The 24,616-nt window shown below is 44.8% G+C and overlaps 1 protein-coding gene across 6 annotated transcripts in view; it reads left to right on the top strand.

Annotated features, from left to right (window-relative positions):
* The window catches only part of COBLL1 (cordon-bleu WH2 repeat protein like 1), an 806,310-nt gene that overhangs the window by 526,988 nt on the left and 254,706 nt on the right, over positions 1–24,616 (top strand). For all 6 annotated transcript variants that reach the window (XM_086956594.1, XM_086956595.1, XM_086956596.1 and 3 more), the window contains one exon: positions 21,484–21,660. In XM_086956594.1, coding sequence (XP_086812720.1) covers positions 21,484–21,660 — 177 coding nt within the window. The remainder of the gene's footprint in view (positions 1–21,483; positions 21,661–24,616) is intronic.

Below are 24,616 nucleotides of genomic sequence, written 5' to 3' on the forward strand. Positions count from 1 at the left end.
GGTATTGAGTGGAATTCTGACCTGCTTTTAGTGACATTGGATGTAAGCTCCCTATATACTTGCATCAAACATAGGGACGGCTTACGTGCATGTGAATATTATTTAAGCACTAGGCCAATGGAATTTGCCCATCATTCGAAAATGCTCTTAGAAATGTTATCTTTCTGTTTGGAAAACAATTATTTTATGTTTAATGGCCAATTTTTTCAACAGGTTCAGGGTGTAGCCATGGGGGCCAGTTTCTCCCCGAGTTATGCGTGCCTATTTATGGGCTGGTGGGAGGAACTGGTCCTCAGGCGCAAATATGAGCAATACTGTACATCCAATATAGTCTCTTGGCTTCGTTTTATTGATGACTTATTTATTGTTTGGCGTGGCTCTGAGGAAAGTGTTTTGAATTTTATACAGGAAATAAATGTAAATGATCTTAATTTAAATGTTACTTCTAGTATTAGCAAGGAATCGGTGACATTCTTAGATGTGCAGGTTTTTTTATCCAATAATGTTCTTAGTACTACCCTTTTTAGAAAGCCAACGGCTGGTAACGCTCTACTCCACGCCACAAGCGCTCATCCACAACATCTTATTAAATCTATATCCTACGGTGAGATGCTTCGCATCCGCCGCATTTGTAGTAATGAGGATGATATGATTGTAAAACAACGGGAAGCTTAGTAAGATTTGTGGAAAGAGGATATAGTTCAAGAATAGTGGAAACCGCCATGAGAAAATCACAGCTAAAACCTAGAGGTGAACTCCTGAAATACAACCCAAAAAAGAGCCAAATCCAGAATACAGACGCTAATCCGGTTAGGTTAATACTGACATACTCCAAGCAGGAAAAAGAATTAAGGAGTATAGTTAGGTACAATTGGCACTTTGTTCAGGATGACCCTATTATTGGAGACTTGATGCCCTCAAATCCAGCGATAACTTTTCGCAAAGCAATGAGTCTGTGCAGTATTTTAACTAAAAACAGCCAGGAATGCTTTAAGAAGAATAACTGGATGCCTACCAGCAAGGGCTTCTTCAAATGCCTGTCATGTAAATACCAAGAAATACACCACTGTCATCCCAAGGTCGACCAGGGAGATTAAGCAACATCTTACATGCAAGACTGAGTACTGTGTCTACATTTTAGAATGTGAGTGCCATTTGAGATATGTGGGCAGCACGAAGCTGCAAGTCCATAAAAGGATTTTGCAGCATCTGCGAGCGATAACTGACAAGGACCAAAGTTATCCAGTTGCGAGGCATTTTGAGGCATGTCACAATAGTAAACCTCAATGTTTATAATACTACCCAATCGAATCCATCCCTGTAACAAAAAGAGGAGGGGATAGGGAGGCTTGCATGAGAAGAACTGAAACTAACTATATTCTGCAATTTGACTCTAAATGGCCAGGAGGATTAAATACCACTGAGGACCTCCATACATACTTGTAAATAGTTGATTTACTTATGAGGGGTCTTATGTGTGATTACATAAAAAGGAGTAAAACTATATATTTACATACCGTATAATTTGGACCATTTAGAAATTCGAGTATTTATATTGCTATGTTCTTGTATTGTATTTATACATATTTATCTTTCTATAACTTATGAAATCTAGAACAAAAAAACTTTTTTTACCATTGCAATGTATTTACAATGTGCCATGATTATTTTTAGCTGTTCTTTTAAGGCATTAGGGTAGGTTTTATCCATATGTCTTTTAATCAGTTATTTTTATCATGTCACCGATTTCTTTTAATAATAGGTCCTTTGTGAAAATGTTTTTTATTTTACACGCACGATTAATTAGGTGCGTGTAAATAAATATATTTATATATTGGCAATTTCATGATCAACTGTATAAAATCAACACAATCCTGTCCCCTGCGAACTGATTATTTATATCCCCTTTCTTTCCCCCGGATAATGAATAAACCAGTATATCTATGAATTTTATATCAATGGATAGTATAGCTTTTAACTTTGTCAATATGAGCACGAGTCACTTTAGATGTATTGTACTGTAGCACCAAGTCACTTTATCAACCTTATTGAAGGGGATCCTTCTAGGACTTGTGGCCAATACATAACACCACTTAAGACAAGAAACGCATCCAAGTGCTGAGTTATCAGCTGTAGTACTCCAAGTAGGAATTGTCTGTAGTGTAAAGTGAATCTTTATTGCCTATACCGACATTTCCTATACAGTTTTTCTTAAAATCATATTTTGTTTCGTTATTTCAAGAGGAAACGCTAAAATACATCGATTTCTGTTTACAAATTTATTTTTTGCACGTTTGGGTGGGCACATGTTTATTTTTGGATTAAATATTTTATGTTACGATGGCATAGGTTGGATTAAATATGTTGTGAGACTAATAACTTGCATTTAATCAGGCACACAAAAAGATAGCAAAACTGTGAATTAAACATGCTATCAACTGTCCAAACATATCATTGATAGTTGAAGGTTTTTTTTTTTTAAACTGTCATTGGTGAAATAATTTATTGTATTTATACAGATCGTATTTATAAAATCAAAGTACTGTAAATGTATCTATACAGATAGTATAATTTCTATTGTCTATTGCAACATGTGATGCACTGGCACCTTAAAAATGGGCTGAGCATAATGCATTGTCATGTGATCAAGGCCGCAGGGACGGCCGAAACGCGTCGTGACAAGCTGTTTATTTGGGAATAAATGAATGCTGCAACATAAGTTGGTCCATGCCTCGTATTTCTACCACAGTTTGTCAGCCCAAAGTTTTGACGCCGCGCACTTCGATCAAGAGCGGTGCGTTCCTTTACCGGCAGAGCCAAGCCGGTTCGTTTATTTTCATTAACATGTCAGTTTGACACAAAGAAGGACGCACTCTCTCGTTTCATTCAGGAAGAATTAGTCAATTTTATTTTCTTTTTGCCATGCCATGCCCTATGCGTTTCGGTCAACAACTTTGACCTTGATCACCGGATAATTACAAACAGAGAAGATTCTCTTTTATTTCTACAAGAAACAGTTACTTCCTGTTTTTAGTGAGAAGTACATTGTGGTTGGTGTAGTTTATACATACTATCAATAACAAAAGGGGGAGAGAGAGAATAGATCGAAATGGATTCGTTCTCCCTGGACTAATGTAAATAAACAAAAGGAATCCACTCCTTGGATATAGGGCGTGTCCTCCAAAGTTGGGGAACACCCTTGTTGTTTTTGGTCCCCTCACACACCAACAAGCCCCTTGGTGTCATGCTTCATCATTGGGGTCCTCATACCCCTCTACGGGGTACGGCGTACTGCGACCTACGGATACGCGGCAGCACTTGAAATGACTATGTGTGGTGTGGATGGGGTATTTAAATGTGAGTGTATGGTGGGGTTTAGATCTAAGTGAGTGAAGTTTAAAAAGTACCCCCGGGCTGGTGCTATTAAAATTAAGTGTGGGAGGTTAAAAACGCAAACAATGTGCATTACCTCCTCTCTGTGTGCGTCGACATGTTTCGGTGTAAAAACACCTTCAGGACGGGGTACACAAATCCCCACCTTACTCACGTTTCTCTAACTTGTATCAGAGTCTCCAATAAAAGTGAGAACTACAGTGCAGGTAAAACAATGTACCTAACAAAACGCCGCTTAATAGTCAACCTGTTAAGAGAAGAAGACAAACATTTTTTTGTGGTGGTCTACTTTTCAACAACCATGGGTAAGGTGACCAGTGGTTACAGGTGACAGAAATTGCGGTTAAGTCTCATACTATAGGTGTCAATCGTGCCTATAGTGGGATTAAAAAAAGGGACAAACTAGACTCACTGACATATAGCATAAAACACCTTTTTTTTTAATTGGTGTATAGCGTTATTCAAAACATAACACCACTAGTGGTCCAAGATGTAAAGCATATTGTTTAGTGCCCCTGTAAGGAAAAGAGACACTACATGCCCCTATATACAGGTAACATACTGTTTTGCAGGGGTAGAAATGCCTCATGAGCCAACCAAACGTCAGGGTCCCTTCTGCTATTTAGCACCTGGGGAAAAAATACATAAACAAGTGTGTAGTGATTTGTAAGTGCTTATCTCTGTGTTGTGTTTTAAAACCAGTAAATCATTTCTTTTACTGTAATGGAGGCAAAATGTGTCCATTTGCATGTTTTTTTTCATCATTTTTTCATTTAGTATGTTGATTTCAGAATCATTTTCATGCTCTCTAGTGAGCCTTTTCTTATTTGTATCAAAGATTTCTTTTGCTCCTAGTCCACAATGTTCCAGTTCTGGGGGATTCCTGTTCTTGATGTTATTTCATACAATGATTTATTTCCTTGGAGGTGTTACTAGTCTTGTTTCATGTTCACATAGATTTACATAGAGTTCCTCGTTCTGGTTAAGACCTCTCGGATCTAATGTTCTGAAGGTTATTATATGTTTCGATTCTTTCTGGCGCATGATTCTTTCTCGGTTACCTCCTCTTTCTGAAGATGGTACTTGTTAGAGGGCCCAATATTTTAGACATTCCCACCGACTTTCATGTTCTTTTTCATTGTGTTTTGAAATTGCGTTGGAGTGGTCCTTATGTGTGGTGGCTCGAATATGTTCAAGTATTCGTTTTTTGACCTCAAAGATGGTGCTCCCTATATAACGCAATTTGCAGGGACATTCCACCATGTAAATGACGTAATTGCTTTTACATGTAAGATGTTGCCTAATTTTCCAGGTGGTGCTCTGATTGATAGATAATTCTTTCATGTCGGTTGCAATTTTGCATGCCTTACATTGTTTGCATGGCCAGAATTTTGGCTCTTTGGCTTTCACACTGGTTTACCTTTTCTTGGATTGGCTCTCTATCATTGAAATGACATTTTGATGATGGTTATATGTCTCATTTGAGTGCCAATTAGATTTTGGTGATGGAAACTTAAAGTGATTGTTTTGTTAGACCACATATGCAATATGTTTGCGAGCAAAACATTTTAATCACAATTTTGGTTTTTTTTTTGGCTTAGGAAGTGCTTGCAGTTTTGATGCCTTATCCTGTCATAATGGCACAGTGCTAATAACTGCATGCGCACATTCATTTGTCTCACTTCACGGTCATAGTAGCATGTTTAATTTAAGGCTTATTTTGTTCAGAAAGTAAAGATGTGTGTGCTGATCGGCTTCTAAAAGATGCAACAAAAATACTATCCTTTTGTGAATAGTATACAATACTTTGTTGTGCAGCACTTCAAGTTTAGCACTTACAATGCAAACATCGTCTGACTATCTTTCATAATATTCTTCTTTAGGCTATAGATTGACTCAGCCAATGATTGAGTGCACATATACAAATATCCCCTTCAGCAGACTTTGGTGTGATGTCAGTTGTACAGTTTTAAGAACAACGGATAGCAGTGATTGGCTGATCTTGTCATGCTGTACTGTTAGTACTAATGTATAAGCTCCTTTTCTTGTAGAATTCAAGCACATGGTTAATTGGGTAGAATGTTAACAACCTAGATATCATTTCACTGGGATTAATCTTCTATGTGTTAGGCCTGATGTGTGATTATAGTTTTTAAGATGTCAGAAAACCTGTGTTTACCATTGGCTATCTTTGCTTAAGGAAAGAATTGCCAGCCTCATGCCTCTAAAAGTATGAATGAAATGTTGGAGGAATTTCGAAGGGAAAGGCAAATTTACCCTCGTTTTATGACTCTTCCCCTATAATAAAACTTTCTGGGACGTAGTGATAAAAGACATGAGGCACTTCCTGGGTTAGACATTCCTCAACCAGGGGGAGGGTGGGGGGGTTAGGATTATAGTCCTTGGAGGGAGTTAGGAGCAGAGAAAATAGCCTATGATATATTTGGGCTCATTGGAGTGCGGAATTGGGAATTTACGACCAAAGCTTTCAAGACCACTAATGGGGATATAGTTGCTTCCAAGGGACACGTATCAGGACTGAGAAGTAAATCACTGCTCCCCTTGAACACAGACTTGAATGTGTACAAGACAAAAATAGATTAAATGGGCTACATGGACTAGTGATTTGTGAAGGGTCCTAGGAACCAAGAGAACAAGGGAATGGGGAGGGCTATAATGGTGTGTTTAGTTTATCTTGTATATTTAAAGTGATAGATAAAAATGATTGAAACATGTGAGAAACTGGGTTGTTGATTGAGGTGGATGAAACCCTACTCAGGCAAAAGCCACAATCCTTGGCAGGGTGAAATCCATAGTCACTAAATTAATCTGTGCTTTAACTCTCTGGTCACTAGTATCCACTGGGTATGGGTTCCCAAGCAGTAAGGCCAAACCCTGCCTTAATATGTCCAAAAAAAGAATGCCAGTACTGCCAAATGGTTTCAGTTACTTTGTCAATACTCTACATATGATCCAAACAATATGTAAAGGGAATTCAAATCCAAGAATTAATCATGCAACTACAAACACTAGTATCCACTGGGTATGGGTTCCCAAGCAGTAAGGCCAAACCCTGCCTTAATACGTCCAAAAAAAGAATGCCAGTACTGCCAAATGGTTTCAGTTACTTTGTCAATACTCTACATATGATCCAAACAATATGTAAAGGGAATTCAAATCCAAGAATTAATTCTTGGATTTGAATTCCCTTTACATATTGTTTAACTCTCTGGTAGCGTGGCTCAAAAGCAGCCATACTTAACATAGAGGTAATGTGTAAAGTATTTATGCAGTACCCAAGCAGTAATAAAGTTAAAACGCAGCACAAGAATAATCCCATGTGAATTTAATTGATTGATCTGACACCAAAATGACAAAATGCAAATCTGTAGAAATCAGTGCTTAATTTGTAAAAAAGTAAATTCCAGGGCCCTCATCAGGAGGCTACTACAGCTCTCAGTACCCATTGCTTCTTTCAGTGCTGCCAACAACAGTACCGACACAACTTTTAACAATCGTACTCCTTCAAGAGTGACAATTCAGACTCTTCCAGGCCCCAAAGCTTGGACGGCAGGTATTAGTCACTTGTTATATATTTTTAATTAATAAACAACAGTTGTTGTTCTAATCTCTAAATCTGGTTAATAGCGCCACCATTTGCCAGACAGCCATAAGCGGCGGTGTTGACAACTAAGTGCCAGCGCCGAGCACCGGAATCCACTGACACAAATTAAGCACTGGTAGAACTGCAGATGTGCAATTTCAAAGATTCAAGGTAAGTATAGTACCTAAAAGTGCAAAGCGCCACTCGCAGTAATCTGGTTGTGAGATACAGGTGAAATGCAAAAGTTCAGGCTGATCGCAATAGAGTGCAGGTTGGATACAGGGCCCAGGTTAGTCCCGCTGAGAAAGTTACTTTCTCAAAGTGTAGTGCAAAGAGTTTGTGTTGGAGGAGCCTGTGTGGAGCCGGGAGAGTGTTGCAGATGGTAGTCGCTGAAGCGTGAACAGCAGGCCTGCTGTCTGGGACAGTCATTTCTGAAGTGCGTAGATTCTGTTGGACATCGAGAACAGTTGTTGCTGGAGCTGCGCATTAACAGTCACCGTAGGCTGTCAAAGTGCAAATCTCACGTTGCTGGTGGTCGCTGTAGTGTGAATAGTCTTGTTCACTGGAGCTTCATGTTGCTGGCTGGCCAGACAGAGCTCAACTTATGCCACACCAAGAGTCCAGGACCTTAGAGGCACCTCTTGGGGATCAGGAACTCACTTCACCAAAGTTCAGCAGGGCTCAGGTAGATCCAGTTGCAGGTTTGGGTAGGTTCAGTGCAGCAGGTCAGCTGGGCAGTTGCATAGATGTGTCTGGAGCTTATCCTGGCCCTGTAGCTCAGAACAGGAGGCCTTCTAACTAGCCCTTGGAATGACACAGGTAGTCTGGGATAAAGGAAGCAGGCCAAGTCTTCCTTCTCAGACAGCAGGGCAGTCCTCTGGCAACAGGGCAGTCCTTCATGCAAATGCACCACCGGTCATGTTGGAATGATATGGTTACAAAGTATAAAAAAAACATATTCAAATATGACAGCTAGTGCATGCCAATGTGTTCTCATGTACTCTGGACATTTTGTTATTATTTTTTTATATATTTTATTATAAATTTTCCACCACAAGGTGTCTGATGGCTGTTTTAGAATTGTAAATTAAGTATATACTGGAATGCCCGCAAACAGAAGCAAGTGGCTTGCTGATAATGTGCAGCCTGTGAAAAATAATTATATTTAGGTTTCGTATGCACAGTCCTTGCAAACAAAAAAGAAAGCTCTAAATGGGCTCAGAGCCCATTATTTATTATTGGTTGGCTGCGACTTCACTCTTGTTTCCTTGCTTCTTATTGATCAGAACCTCCTCCTCACCTCTGCTTCCTCCTGAGGCTTTGTGTGAGTCCCTACAGTGGAGCATGGTCCAAATATAGCTTCCTGTGTGCTGCCATAGTCCTTCAACTTGTTGCAGGCTCCTGCAGCTACTCTTTAAAAAACTTATAGAGTGCATGCTTCTGCAGTCTCTCTCCCTTACCGCCACCCTCCTCCTGTGGTCTGTTGTTTGTTCCCCACCCCACCCTCCTCCTGCTATCCACTATTTGCCCAGCTCCTCCCACTGTCCATGGTTTGTTTCCCACCCTAGTCCTCCTCCCAATTTTCTTGTTCCCCCAAACCCTGCGCTGTTTTTACACATATTGCACAGGCTTCTGTGCAACATGGCCGCATCATAGGACTGAAAAAACTTTAAGCCATGTTGCAAAGCAGCTCGTGCTATTGTGAAATGTAAAAAAAAAATTTGACAAAGCAAGTGAATCCTTCTTAGGCAAAACCTGTTGGCTTTACCAATACTTGTTTTCCTTTGCCATTGACGAAGTGGGGCAGAGACCATTACAAGCAACATTAGGTAAGGTGCGCTTTACATACTGTAACTAGCAAAAGTTTTTTCAGGTTTGTACTTGCTGAACCACAAATAAACCTTAACTGTGTTTTTGAGTGTATTTCTTAGTATTATGACTTACTTAAGGCACCTGTCTGCGATGTACCTGTACTGCGTTGCACAAAGCCTCTCTATGCTCAACTCGCACGGATGGACAGGAACTGCCTTCAGTCAGGCCCCCTAGCCACAAGCTGTGGATCCTTCCTAAACTTAGCCTTGATAGTTTAACCTATTTTTAAATTCTAATTTGCAACATCCGTGAAAATCACTATACTAAAATTCTGTTTTTCTGAAAATTGTGACCTTGAGAAAGTGTTGCCTGTTGATGGATACAAAATAGCACCCCCATGATGGCAATGTTTAAAACTGCAATTTCTCCGGGGCAAATCGATTCATTTTTCCTTTTTTTTTTACCTTCCATTGTCCTTGTTTGTGAATCGGTTCAAGCACTCATCTGGGGTTGGGCACCTCTCAAAGATCCTTTCTTTTGTTGTTCATATATTTCCACCATGTTAAAATCACAACGTTGACCAAATGTAATGCAAAACTTTTTTTTTTATCTCCTTCATTTCGTCTTGAAAAATTCAAATGTGATTAACAGAAATCTCAATATTTAATTTGTGAATTCAGTCAACAGTATTTACAGGCTATTAAGTACATTTTTAGGTCTCACCTACTGCCTGCTTTTAGCTCTCTGCTCTCCAAAAAGCCTATTGTGAACATTGCCAAAATTTGCAGTCAGCTTTGGGTGAGCCCATTACTTACCTTTGATTGTCATTTGCTTGCTTCTTATTCAGTGGCTTTACTTCCTGTTCTGTGTTAGCTCCTCCCCGGAACATAGCTCCTTTACCATCATTTTTCTTTGATGACTTTTTTCCTTCACGGCTCACTTAAAATGAGCTTCTTTTTTAGGTCGAGGACCGTAGTCTCGGTCAGAGAATTAATGTGTCCTAGAGTGGAGCATTAACCCGCCCCTCTTCTCCATTGGCTGGCTTCCTAAACGGAGGCCAGCCATTGGAGGAGAGGGGCATCACTCCTTTTTTCGGATTCAGGGGCGCGAAAATGTCAGAGCTTTGCGGCAGCCATTTTTTTTTCTTGTTTTGCATTGTTGCCGAATATTGCATCTGCTAAAGAAATCAAGATCAACGCTTCCGTGACCGAGTCGCTCCTTCATTAGTGTGCTACTTTACGAAACAATGACCTGTATTGATGTATTCTATCAGGTTCTTGATTGGAAATATAACCGAGAAGACTTGTGTCTTTGTTGCGAGCATCGCGGATGGCGGGGAGCTGGGGAGTCGGCCGAAGCGCGAGAGCAGCACACACATCGCGAAAGCAACACCTTCATTTATAATTTATTTAGGATCGGGGAACACATAGGATTGGATAGCACTGGTGCATTCAGATGTGGCTGTTTATGAAAGTGGCCTCACCTGCGCTCCTGGTCTGTGCCGCCCGAGTCCCCACAGCTACAACAGGAATGCGGCTGGGGAGGGAGGTGTGAGAGCAGTAAATGAACACATTCCTGCCTGTTTATGAGAGTTGGGAGCTCCGAGTACCAACGGCCTGGCTGTGGGCCACGGCTCGCCGCCTCCGGTACACCAGCTGCCGGGAAGCAGCATCAGACAGTGTGAAGGCCTCTGTGCATGAACACGTCCCCTGGGGAGGATTACAGGCACAAATTTCATCTAATGTTAACTCTCTCAGTCTGTACTGTGAACAACAGCTGCGTGGGTGAGGGCGCCCGCAGGGGCTGCCCTTCGCCCCTGCTTTTCAGTTTCAAGGAGGTCCCCCAAGTAGATGTTAGTCCACTTTGGCAGGATGGCAAGAAATTCGGGTAAAAAATTATTTTTTTTCTTTTTGAGTTCGGTCCGGCAAACGTGGGAATATTTAGAATTATATTGCCTGTTTTCTAAACCTCCTGCAGCAGCAGGCCAAGCTGCAGCTGAGCGCGCTGCAGGGTGCCCACCTGCCCCCGGGGGCTACGGCCTGGGCAGCTCGCCCACGAGCACCTTCAAGCACCCCTTCGCCGGGCAACTTAGCCAACAGCACTGGACCCGATGCTCTCTGCCCTACTCGCCCCCACCCCCTGACCGTGAGTCCTCAGCTCTGCCCTGTGGTCATAGCTTGTGCCCTGGATTACGTGCACGGCCGAGCCCTCCGCCAGCCTCACGGCTCCCTCATCTGTGCGCTCCGACTCCTGCAGCCCTCTGACCTGCCCCCGGAAGTGTGTGTCCTTGTTTTTCTGCCCTCCTTCCTGGTGATCCAGGCGTGCGCTGCCCTAAGGTCTGAGGTTCCTTCACACCTGAAAGGTGCGCACCAGGACACCCAGACACGTACTGCCTGCAGTCCAGTGCCCTCAGACCCTTCCTTCAGTATCAGACCCGAGCCGCCCTTCCTCAGTGCTACAACCCATGCCCTCAGCCCCACACCCGGAGGGAGACCATGTCCTGAACCCCCCTTTCTGTCCAACTCCACTGGACCCACGCGGGGCCCTGGTGCAAATGCTGCCTAGGGTTTGCGACTTCTGGGTCTTACTAACTGCAACCTCCCCATCCTCAGGGGGCTCCTTTGCCACAAGTGGATCTCACACTGCAAAGCATCTTTCAGTATTTATTTCATGACTTGAATTCCGCCGCACCGGACTCTGCCTCGGAAGCGGGAGTTGAAGGGTGGGAAAGGAAAGTGAGGGCGGGGTGTGGAGCAGAGGGAGTGGGGGGGTGGTAATGTCGTAGAAAGTTTGGGGGAGGAGGGGTAACATTATAACTAATATTTCCCGCCCACCGACCAGTCCCTACAGGTTCTATGAACAGGACTCATTGAAAAAGAAATGCACTTTTTTATGGCTCGATTTTTTTTTTCTCGTTTCTAAGAAATGTGTTAAAATGAAATAAAATTTGTTCTTGTGCGAAGTGTCCTGTGCAAGTGCAGAAATACAAGGTTTAAAGTGCGGAGCGCGCACTCCTTTCGGTGTTTCATGTACAGAACGAGCATGCATCCTCCCCCACCCCCCTCTGCATGAGTGTTTCACGCCATGTTGCAGGACTCCCATGAACTAGCCATCTGTAATGTCGGGATGCAGTCTAGTGGTTGGGGTGGAGCTAGGGGGAGGAACAGGAACAGGAGGGGCCAAAGGGTCCGAGCTTAGGGCAGATAGTGTTGGACCTGGACGAGACAAGAGGTGCCTAATAAAGGTGGTGTTTAAGTAACCATTCCTGTGTCCTGGTATGATTGATTAGGACATGACAACTGGCGACGAGGGTGGGATGTAGCAGTCCGCTATCCCAAGACCCCAGAAGCAAGCACTGTCCGGTCCCTGGGCGTCGCGCTGAGCAAGTCGCTGTCACGACACGCGAGACCGCCAAGATCGCCGTCGGAATGACCAGCGATCGAGATTTGCGCTCCGCGATTGGTAAATCGCGTGGAGCTCCTCTGGCGCAGCTGAGTAAATTGCTGCCCGAGCACCAGAGAAGAACCTTCAAATCGGGCGCTGTTCGCGCCAAAAGACTGCCAGTGCCCAAGCGAGTAAGGGCGGCAGTGAGGCCAAAGGAAATCAAGCGAGGAATCCGGAGCCCAACCCCGACCCTGCCATGCTGCGCGAATGAATGCGGGGACTGACGGAGCGCTGGGAAAGGAAGCGCTGTCCCGCCAGAAGAAACTGTGCCACCCCGTCGGAAATCTCACCCCCGATGCGTGAGACATCGCATCTGTGCCCGGAGATCGAGTCGGACTGAAGCCTCGAACCTCAATAGTGGTAGAGAGAGAAGACCACACCAGAAGAAAGGTGCAGGACCCGAATGAAGGCCCGGGTGAGTCCATGTAGAGAGTTACATGTGGAGGCGAGCTGAAGGCAGTCAAGCCTCGTGATAGTTGGGCGGCCATATTGGAGTCAGGCTAGCCAATGGGACATCCCTGTGAAAATCGGGAGCGGCCATATTAGAGTCAGGCAAGCAGAGCTTGGGAATGAGCATTGACAAAGACAAGCAACAAGCATTGGCGCACATAATAAAACAAGCATTGACAAACATAGGGAACAAGCATTGGCGCACATAATAAACAAGCACTGATAAATGCAAGTAACCAACAATGAACAAGCACTGGCAATAGCAAACAGAACAAGCACATGCAAATGCAAGGGACGGAATAAGAAAATAAGCACGAGCAAAAGCAACAATATAGACAAACAAGCACAAGTACGGACAACAGTAAAGTAAACAAACACGAGCGACTGCAAGAGAGCAAAATCAACAAACCCGAGCAATTGCAAAAGGGGAATAAGAAAGCAAACACAAGCTAAGGCAAGAGATGAAACGAGTACACAAGCACAAGCAAATGCAAGTAGTGCAATAGAACAAGCATAAGCGAACGCAAGAAGAGTAACAAAACGAGCACTGGCAAAGGCAAGATTTACAGCGCACCAAGCCCAAGCAAGTATCAGTAACAAGCGAAGATCGCACTGAATATAAACAAGCACGAGCACCAGCAACACGAAGTGAAAGGAACAAAAGTATCAATAAACACAACAAGCACTGGCAAGTGCAAGAGATACACTGAGAACAAGCACAAGCAAGCACATGCTTCAAGTATAAACAAGCCCTAGCAAATGCAAATCCAGAACGCTACAAGCACGAGCCAATACAGACCCGAACATACCAAGCACGGACAAATACAAATCCCGAAGTCAGCGAGCACAACCAAGTGCACATCCTGAATGCACCAAGCAAATACAGGTCCGGAATTTAACAAACACAAGTAAAGGCAAGTACCTAAGTAAACTTCCCGCACCACGCGAAGATAAACGATCAACAGTAAGAAGAGCTACGAAATCAAATGGTCCAGAAGCACGAGTAAACGAATATCAAGGAAGCCTTCTCTCATCATTGAAACCACTGGATAACCCATGCTAGGCCGAAAAGAAACCCAGGAACGAACTGTCAATGGCGTCACGTATCATCGCAGAAGAGCCTCTAATTACCTGCAGCTAGCAGGCCACCCTAACGAAAGAGGGAAGTTGCTGAGCCACGAGTCACATATGGAGCAGCTGAGTGGTGGCCATTTCGAAATCAGGAAATCCAAGCCTAACTCATTGAAGCCTACCGAGACAGTCGTGCTAAGGGCGGACAGAATACAGCAGTCACCCAGGAGTGGCGAACCTTCACACAGGATTTCGGCTGAAGAAGGTCAGCAAATAAGACGGGAAGCAAAGTGAACAATCCTGCGACGGTAGCAGACGAAAACATTCCTCCCTCATGGCGGTGGTAAAAGCAACCCACCGGTCCAATCCCTTCATTGAAGTACTACCCCCAGTGACGCAGACTGACAGTCAGAGTTTGGGTCCCAAATGGAACCGGTGGCTGGAATCACTGGACGATTTTCTTGACGCAATCGGTGAATGAAGAGATGGAAAATGTCTGATACTACTCCAGCTAGTAGGTCATGAGGGCCGACGCTTAGTCAGAACATTTCCTGAAAAGGACACAGAGACCTATGAGAGACTCCAAGAGAAGCTGCGTGCACATTTCCACGCACAGGCAGACGTGGATCATGATCGCATTGCCTTCAACACCGCACGGCAGGAACCAGGAGAACCATTGCCAAAATTCATCAATCGCCTGCAAATTCTGGTACAATGCTGCCATTTCAACACATTTACAAACGAGTAAGCAGTTCGGCTCCGGATAATCGAAGGCTGTTCAAATCCTATCACAAAGCGCAAGATCCTTCAAGGGCATTGGTCGCTAAAGGAAATCATCAGGTAGGCCGGAGTTGGAGCGCGGGTCAAAGCAAGAGACGGATCAAAGAAACTGCACCTGAATGCAAGACACCAAGATACCCGGAAAGAGACATCCCTCATGCCCGGGAATAAAGCTCAAGTAACAAACAAAACCAGAAAGAGGGAGGGTGAAGGCAGACCAGAGATAAGACAGCGGGAGAGACAAAGTCATGAATACTCCGACAGAGACATGGAATACTCCGAATCAACGATACGAAAGACAACCTCAAGGAGTTGTTCACCTTCAAGGAGTCATTCAAAGTATGGCACAAACTATTCTGAAGAGGATGAAGCGTCAAGTAGGACAGATCACACCCATGGACACAATGACAGCCTGCACAACAAGCGGGTGAGAAAGACAAACTATCGATGATTGGACCAATCATGTCAACTCTGGAATTCGGTGCACAAACAACCCGGAGCATCCCACTATTCGCCAATTTCTGTAGATGAGTCCGAGGAGGCATCCAGCAGTGGGACACATCACCCCCATGGCATGGATGCCAGTGCACCAAACAAACGAGAAGAAGAAGTAGCAAACCACATAAGGCGGAATGATTCACTCAGACACCGGAGAGGCAAAGACAAACGCACTCATGACACCCGAGACAATGAGGAAACTGAGAGGAGGCCATTATCAGTACACGAGAGAGGCAGAGACGAAGTACCCTGGGATCAAACACCAGAAATAAACATGTGGCAATCAAACAACTTCTCCTGTGAGATGGCACCGAAGCCACTGCAAGAAAGGTACCTAGAGAAACATCCCAAAGAGAACTCCGACGCTACGAGCAGCCCGTCACGGCCTACCTGTGTCAGAAATCTACCATTCAAGACACACCCAAAGGAACGTTCTCGAAGGAAATCAGCAAAAGACTCCTCCGATTCAGAAAGCATGTCTGTTCGATCCCTCTGGTCGACCGAGTCATGGTTCCGACAACGTCCATGGCATCAATCACCCGAACGCACCATCGAACCAGAGGACATTCTTCCCATCAAGTGCAACACATCTCACACCAATGTCTCCGAAGACAATATCACATCACAAGACAACCTGTCATGTCAGTCACAGGTATGTCGAGACATAAAGAATATACCGTCACCCCTGACGGGGTCAGCGAGGCTGACTCAAAGGACCTACCGAATGAAAACAGGTATAAGGGACATTACACACCGGATGAGAAAGGACTATCCAGTCACTCCGCAAGGAAAACTGGACGTGTTGACAGAGACAAATCATCAGCAGCAGAGAGGGAAACATGCACGTGTTCAGACAGTCAAAGGGTTCACCAGTACCAAACGCGAGTGGGTGAATCAACCAGCGGCAGCAAATGAGTCCCCGGACCAAACCTGGATGATCTTTCCAAACGGTGTATCACCATCTGGTATACATGACGTTGGACAGGAGGACAGTGCTGCCCTCGAATGGAGAAGACAAAAGGAAGTAAAAGTACATGCCGGTGCTCGGAAGAGAACCAGAACAACATCCTCCCATGAAGGAGATCAAGCGTCAATCGTACAAGAACCCCAAAGAATGACAGACTGCCGCCGTCATGTGGAGCCCTTCATGGTCACTTCACGAAGGGCAATCGTGATCGCCCCGGAGACTGAAGATGAGTGGATAACCCAGAACCCTATTGGAAACCGCCATGAATCTGGGAACAAGAAGATCACACAAGACATTTCGCAATTTCAAAGATGCGTCCCTGTAGTCACAGAGACTTTTGTCAAGGCAAGAGAAAGCCACACCATGGAACTGGATATGTGTCTTCATAGCTTAAACGGGCGGCCTGCAGACCCGCATGGCTGATCGAGGAACTACAGATATGGTGGACGCTAAGTTTATTTTGTTAACAAGGGGGGAGATGTAATGTCAGGATGCAGTCTAGTGGTTGGGGTGGAGCTAGGGGGAGGAACAGGAACAGGAGGGGCCAAAGGGGACGAGCTTAGGGCAGATAGTGTAGGGACCTGGACGAGACAAGAGGTGCCTAATAAAGGTGGTGTTTAAGTAACCATTCATGTGTCCTAGTATGATTGATTAGGACATGACAACATCCAAATAATATTTTCTCATTAAAATATAACATGTGTAAGAGTCCAGCGTCTGCGTCCTCTGTTGTGGGTGGAAAGAGTCGGGGGCGGAGAGGAAGGGTGTCCGAAGTATCAACATTTCTATCGCCTCTGCAAAATACCAACACACCGTCCTTTCAAAGTATAAACGCGTCTCTTCCATGAGGTAGAGACAGTGTTCCACGCAACACACCAATAAGTAATTTCCGAAAAATGTATACAATAAAAAAAAGCACACATTGCACAAATATTATGCGAAAAATATAAATGCACCGTCATTCCCAAAATATATAAATTATAAATGCACACACAACACACATATTCAGTTAGGTGAAAAATATAAACGCATCGCAAAATACTAAAGCGTGTCTTTGCCAAAAAAACACTCTCACGGACAGACATTGTTTACTGCAAATTTTTAACGTGTGGCCACCCGAAACATTTTTTTTTTGTGGGAGCATGGATTCCAACAAACATGTGTGTGTACATTTGTGAGGCTGATCCCCCAGGCGGCGGTTTCCAGGGAAAGTTGTGCTATTGTGGTGCTGTTAACGAGAGCGCACAATCCAGAGGGAGGGAAAAACTCTATCTGGCCTGCAGATAGTAATGGGTAGTATTTGGCGCTTTTACTGCCTGACCCTTCACCCTCAAGTCCCAGAACACCTATTTGAAACGGAGCAAACCGAAGAGGTCGCCTCTGCAAGCTGAGCCTCGCGTCTTGAAAGTACTGAGGCCACTCCTCCCACACCCCTGCTACGGTTCCAGGTGCCTGTGCCTCAATGGATGCTGGCTGTCGAGCATCCTGGAGGATGCCCAGTGGCCGTCTAGATAGATTTAACTGAAATGTTCTTGGCCTCCAAATTCAAATATTTGGATGGATAAAATGGTGTTTGGAAGACAGCGTGTGATTGGCACATATTCTCCAATAACCAGCATACAAAACCTACAACAGTCTGTGTTCTACTCCGTGCTGCACAAAGTGTACTCAGGGGCCAAGCTTCAGGGACTGGTGTTTGGGGTGTTACACCGCTCCTAAAATTATATTTTGTACTAAATAGTCGGGTTCAAGTGGTTTCGGTCAGGTAAAGAGAAGTGTCTGTCGGATTTCACCCGGGATTATCACGTGCCCTAACTGACAAAAACACACACTCTCTCATCTATGCTTTAAAGGCCTTGAAAAATGTTAGTCAGTTTGACAAATATTGCGTTTTCAGTACCCTAACAATCCGTCTCCTGTTTATTTCCATTGCCCCTTGAGCCCCTCTCTCGTGTCCTACTTCTCATGTAATGTGTTTTAACAAGAGACCCCAGCGTGTTTGTTGGGAAATCTGAAGTCGGAGGGTCTCTCCACCGCCCAAGTCTACCTGAAACTGTGGCCCACTCCAGCCCGCCCACGCCTCACTCCTGTCTACTCTCAAAGAATCTTGTGTACAAAGCAGCGCCACTGAAAGTGTTGATCTGCCAATTGTGGTATTTGGAGAGGGGTATTTGATAAGAATTGGGTATTTTAAGAGGGGTGTTTTATGAGAGAGGAAGTGAAACTTGGTGCAGAAGCAGGGGGCGCAAGAACAGCGGAATCCTCTCCTCTGAGTGAAGGCAGGTTAACTCCTGCCAGTGATAGCCCATTAAATCACTCTTATGTGGCACCTCTATACAGTATGTCTCGTTGCCTCTCGGGCTCTTGGTCTCCAGGTGGCTCTGTTATTCTAGTGCGTGCGCGCCGGAGTGGCCTTCTTGCTCACAGGATGGCCCCCTTACCTCAGCTGCCTGCAGTACACGCTCCTTTCCAGTTATATCGATTCTGGGCCCAGTGCTGGTGGCTGCAGCTTGTCTGGGAAAAGCTTCATTTCGAAACCACCTGCGACGAAACCCAATTAATCATTAATGAGGGATCCAGGCCTGCCCCGGCTATTAACTGTTTCTGTGCCAGGTCCGCACAGAGCCATGGGCAGTGTGGGGCTGCGTGGCTTAGAGATGCAGTTGCAGGGCCTGGTGGACCTGAGATGTAAAGCGCACGGCTGTGGGGCATAAGGAGCAAGGCGGCAGAGCATGTGGCTGCAGGGCACAGGCATGGACTGCTCACAGATCAAACAGTTAGCTAACCATGAGCTCAAGTGCTGGTACCAACCATTGCCTGCAGGGCAGTGGTGCTGAAGTGGTGGTTCTATTCCACTACAGCCAGGTTACGTTGATAAGTCTTGGCACTTCAGCGAATTATGCATGCACCGGCAAGCCAACCCTTTTCCTCTCACCTCCAGCATGAACAGCCGGTGCCAATGTGAACAACGGGGACCCCATGGGAGAACGTGGAAAAGGTGCGGGCCCAGCAGGGGAGGGAGAAGGGCGTCCAATGGCAATGCCGTTGGTGTTTAGTTTTACATTTCAGCGCGAGCCCGGGGGTGCCTGGTAAAGCCAGCAAGACCCTGCTCCCGTTGTGATTGGTGGTGGGTGCCACAGGGGACAGCTGCAGGGTTCCAGCTTGGCGGCCAGCATTTAAGCTGGAAGGGCTGGGGGCACGGGGCAGTGACTTCTTTTCCCCTGTCTGGCACCCCCTGCAGCTGATTCCTGGACTTGCACACTCGAAGTCCTTTCTAATATTTTCACAGAGATGGGAGAAAGTGCTGCGGGAAGTAACATGCAAAGTTTAGTGCGCACTTCCGATACGGACAGCCTGTTCTCCGCACCCTTCAGGAGCGGCACCCATTTGCATACGCCAGATCCCTCCTCATGTAATATATATCCGCCCCAGACTGCTGGAATTACTTTTGGGGCTGGGATTGCCGTCCTAAGCTAGAGAGTAGGTCAGTACAACGAACCGGTGACTGCAATTGAGAAAATAAAACAGGTGTGAACCAATGTGAGCTCCGGAGAAGCGAGGGAGTGCAGGCTGTGTATATAGACAACATAAAAACAAGGCGGCCTGTATGTGTATTTGTGGCTCTATGTGTGTGTGTCTGTGTGTGTGTGGCTCTGTGTGTGTGTGTGTGGCTCTGTGTGTGTGTATGGCTTTGTGTGTGTGTGTGTGTGTGGCTCTGTGTGTGTGCGTGGCTCTGTGTGTGTGCGTGGCTCTGTGTCTGTGTGTGCGTGGCTCTGTGTGTGCATGTGCGCGTGGCTCTGTGTGTGTGCGTGACTCTGTGTGTGTGCGTGGCTCGGTCTGTGTGTGTGCGTGCGTGACTCTGTGTGTATGTGTGTGGCTCTGTGTGTGTGTGGCTCTGTGTGTGTGTGTTCTCTGTGTGTGTGTGTGTATGTGTGCGTGGGTGGCTTTGTGTGTGTGGCTCTGTGTGGGTGTAAATGCTATAGGTCATTATTAAAGGTAGAGCTATTGGCATTGCTCATGCCATTTATTTAACGATTAAGCTATTGGCAATGTAAATGACAATGCCATCTATTTATCATTTTTAAAAAAATGTCATGAACAATGCTAATAGCTCTACCTTTAATAATGCCGAAACCATTGCATTGTAAATGCTTGTTCCATTTCCTTTCAGTGCTCCAAGAGAGTGCATGCTCTCTCCCTCATTTTGACTTCACCCACAATTACCTATCCTCCATGCAATTCATATTGCTCCAAACCCTTCTCTTCGTCTCCTCTGCTAGTCTTTACTTCCTCCATCTCCTCTTGGCGTTTTTGTCTTAATTTTTTTCAATCATCGTCCCAAGCATCCTCGTATTCCCACATCCACTCTCTGTTGCACCTCGCATTAACCTTTCCTCCATTTTAGCGCACTCACCCCTCCCGTTGCGGGTCTGTATGCATGCATATGCATGATAACGCATGCATACATATACGCCATCAAGCTTGGCTGCCATAGCATCTTGAGCCATATGGGTGTATACATGTCATTGCACTTTTCATTGTTTGTTTTGTGTCAATGTCACATCACATTGACCAAAATTATTACCAACGCAATTAAGGTCTAAAGGTCTTTGCTAATTTTTGTTCTAATTCCAATAGCACCAAAACGACTAGCGGACAGAGTACACAAAGGCCAATAAAAGCACATTTTTTGAGCAAAGTTCTGTATTCTCGAAATTTTGGTAGAAATCTGTGTAGAGGTGTTTGCTGTAAGCTATATTTCATATGGGAGCTAACATGGGAAAACACCTTTTTTAACCGCCCCCACTCCCCACACACCTTTTTTTTAAAGTCGTTATACCATACACAGAACTGTAGGGAAATTGGCATGTCGGAGTTACGTTGCATGTGCTAAACGAGTGACCAATTTTGTGCAGATACGTTTACGGGATCCAGTTGTTGGCAAAAATTGCTTTAAAATTAAAATTGTGACTGAACCGTAGTTGCACAATTGTGATCACCACTGTTTTGTAACTATTGTATATAAATATATTTATATAGAAATATAATTTCCAGAATGTATGTTCTCCGTCATTGCTTGTCAAGTGTTTAAAAACAGGTAGTTAAAACCTTAGGTGATCAATTGTCATATAGATTCCACCTGTGGTTGAACACACAAGCACTAAATGGTGGGAAGTGCACTGTATATGAAACTAGACTAGCTTGAAACTCACACCTGTCAGGTACAAGTGAGTAACTTGTTTCTTATTTTTTGTAATATTAACTCTCTAATATGGAACAGCACACAGTTTAAGCCAGTTACTCAACTTTATCCATGGAATCGACTTAAAACACATGAACTATATTGTTTCTCTGATGTTAATGTTGACAGCAAATCATGTCAAACATATTTATTCCAATAATCAATTACACAAACAATATATGATAAATGTATTAACTTCTCCTTTTTATACACATTTTACAGAAGAAGAACGAAAGGAAAAGCACCTCGACCACCAGCTGATGCAAGATCTTCTGTAGGTTCTTCAACATTCGATTTGGAGTCCGCAATGATGGAGCAAAAGGAGAACCTTGATAGAGACATACAGTTAGCAGTTGTCCTTCCCAATGATGTAACAACATCTACTTCTGTTAATGGCAGGTAAATTAACATTCGCTTTTTGTATGTTCTGGTGCAACTTGTCTCTTGTTTGGCTTTAGACTAATCGTTGTTGTTATCCTTTAAATGATAACCCTTATATGTTCTCTGTAGTTATTAGAATCAAGCCAGCATTATTTGCATATTTGTTCCAATTCAGGACTAGCAGTGCCTGTGGACCATTGTGAGTTTAATAGTAGGTAAAGGTAAAAGTTAAATGTGTATAGTGGTGAGCAGCAGTAGAAAAACAATTGCAGCGATATTATAAGAAATTGAGGACGGATCAGGGAATAACTGAAAGCTTCACAAAACCTGCTTTGGAAAAAGAACAATTTATTTATTCAAAGTTTTATATAGCGCGAACAAGATCTTTGCAGATATCAGAGCGCTTAACAAAAACAGGGGGTAGGGGCAACAGGAGAGTGACTAAACAGACTATTAGGTACAATATAATAGTCAGTAACATAATAACATAATAAGAAAGCAGTAATGTACGGATAAAATATACCAATAAACAGTCGTGTACAGATAAAAAACCAATAAAATACCAATAAGCATACCAATAAACAATCAAGTAACCAGTAGTATAAGACGGCGCAAAGACTTTGGTCCAACTATAGTAGAGTTCAGGTGAACTTTGGCTATAGGGATGGCTTATATCACTTTCTTAGAGTTGAAGAGAGCAAGGGGTAAGGGCATCGGGAGGGTGATTCAACAAACTAGTGGGTACAATATAGTAGTCGGTAGTAAGCGGTAGTAAGCGGTAGCTCAATTGATGGACAGAATGCAGAACAATGTCATACATTAACCCCAGTACAGAGATCTGGGCCTAAATCCATAGTTTTTTTGCTCACCAATGCCATTCCAGCTTTGACCCAGCCATATCCAAATCAGTCTTGATCCTGCACCCTTTGGGAACAGTCCAGCCCGAACTGCCAGGCCAGGTCCTCTCTGGACTGGAAACAAGCATCCTAGGACCGGTTTCGGGCTTTCAGTCAAAGGATTGTTTCCATTTTCTTGCATGCTTCATAAGGTGAACTTTCATATATGATATGTCATCTGATTCTTATACTATGCTACTGCCTCTTCGTTATCACGGACCAAGGGGCATTTGTTGACACTCATTTTTGCAAGAATAGTTGTATCATTTGTTCCAATGTAGCATCACTGTAGTCTTTCTATGGCCCAGATTGAGGTTGTAGGTTGAAGGGTTATGCCATTTTGGATAAAAGCCAGAAGGAAAAGCAACAGGGATCAGGCAGCTGTACTCCTTTCATCTGAAATTGTGTGGGAATGACTATCTGCTGCTTTTTGCCCCACCACCAATATGCATGATGTAGTGGTCCACATGGAGCCTAGGCTCTTCCATGGGCGCTATGAGGTCACGACATCTAATTCTGCTTGCCTGTCTTGGTTAGGATTGCAGTGACAACTGTGTATACTATTTACTTCATCATGTGCACCAGTGTCAGCCCTCTAATTAATTGCCTTGTCCAGCTTCCCCAGCTGCTGCTCGAGCTCGCACCTTCTGCCAGATTTTACACTGCTGTTTTCCACATCTTGTTGTTTTAACCTTCTTTGGTCTTGACTTTTGGATCCTTCTTGCCTCCTCTTAATAGTGTTTCTCTCCTGACTTTTGCCTCATTTTTGCCTCTAAGCTGTTTTTTTCTGCATATTTTTGCCTCCTTATTTGCCTCCTCTTAACTCTGTGTTTTTCTTCCGACTTTTGCCTCCGATTTTCTCCCTCTTTTTTCCTCCTCCTAAACAGTATTTTCCCCATGCTCTCCTGGATCGTTTATAGAACCTTATGGGACCGCACAGCGCCTGCCCAGCGCCCCTCCCGTGAACCTACCTGATAAAGGCCACAGCGCAATCCAAATGAGCAGGTCCCCCGGCCAGCATACCACCGCTGCTGCAGGCCGAGCACGCCGCTCGAGCTCACACTCTTTTGCCTCCTCTTAACTGTGTTTTTCTCCCGACTCTTCCCTCCTTTTTTCTCCCACTTTTTTCCTCTTCCTAAACCGAATTTTTACCATGCTCTCCCTGCTCGTTTTTGGCACCCAGCGCACCCCCCCCCCCCTTTTCCCCCAGTACCCTACTTAATGGAGGCCGCAGCATGACCCCATTAAGCAGGTCCCCGGGCCAGCTCACCACCGCTGGTGTAGGCCGAGCCCTCCTCTCGAGCTCATAACGCTGTGCCAATTCTTATACTGCTGTTTTCGACATCTTGTTCTTTTAACCTTCTTTGGTCCTGACTTTTGCCTCCTTTTTGCCTCCTCTTAACTGTGCTTTTCTCTCATCTTTCCCCTCCTTTTTGGTACCACGTTTTTCCTCCTCCTAAACTGCATTTTCCCCACACACTCCTCGCTCATTTTTGGCACATTCATCGCCGCTCTCCCTCCCGATTCCCGCCTTCTGCTGCCCCACCCAGTGCCTCTCCCAGGAACCTACTGAACGGAGGCCACAGAGCGGCCATGCCGCCGGAATGCCGAAGGTGTGCCAAAGGCAAGCCAGTCTGCACCCTCCGTTACACCAGCACAGAGATAACAGCCCTGAAGACCAGACCCCACAGTAACATATGCAGCCGTGCGTCCGCACACTCACCTGCAGGATCCTTCTCCTGCTGACAATGCCTCTTCTGCAATGTCCGATCACCCTCCCACAGGCCCCCGCCCACCACTTCTGAGCCAGGACAACTCCAACGCCTCCTAATCAACACCCGATCGCTCCTCAAACACGCCACCAAGATCTGGTATACCATCTCCTCCTTCACCCCGATGTTGTCTTCATCACCGAGACCTGGCACAACCCCACATCAGCACCTGCCACTGCCACCGTCGCACCAAACAGATACACGATCATACACCGGGGCTGCATCAACAAACACAGAGGTGTAATAGCCATCATTCAATGTCGCACACCCTCCATCCTTTATGCATACATTATACACCATGATAGA

The sequence above is a fragment of the Lissotriton vulgaris genome, chromosome 2_1, assembly GCF_964263255.1.
Source record: "Lissotriton vulgaris chromosome 2_1, aLisVul1.2, whole genome shotgun sequence".
In the NCBI taxonomy this organism is placed as follows: domain Eukaryota; kingdom Metazoa; phylum Chordata; class Amphibia; order Caudata; family Salamandridae; genus Lissotriton; species Lissotriton vulgaris.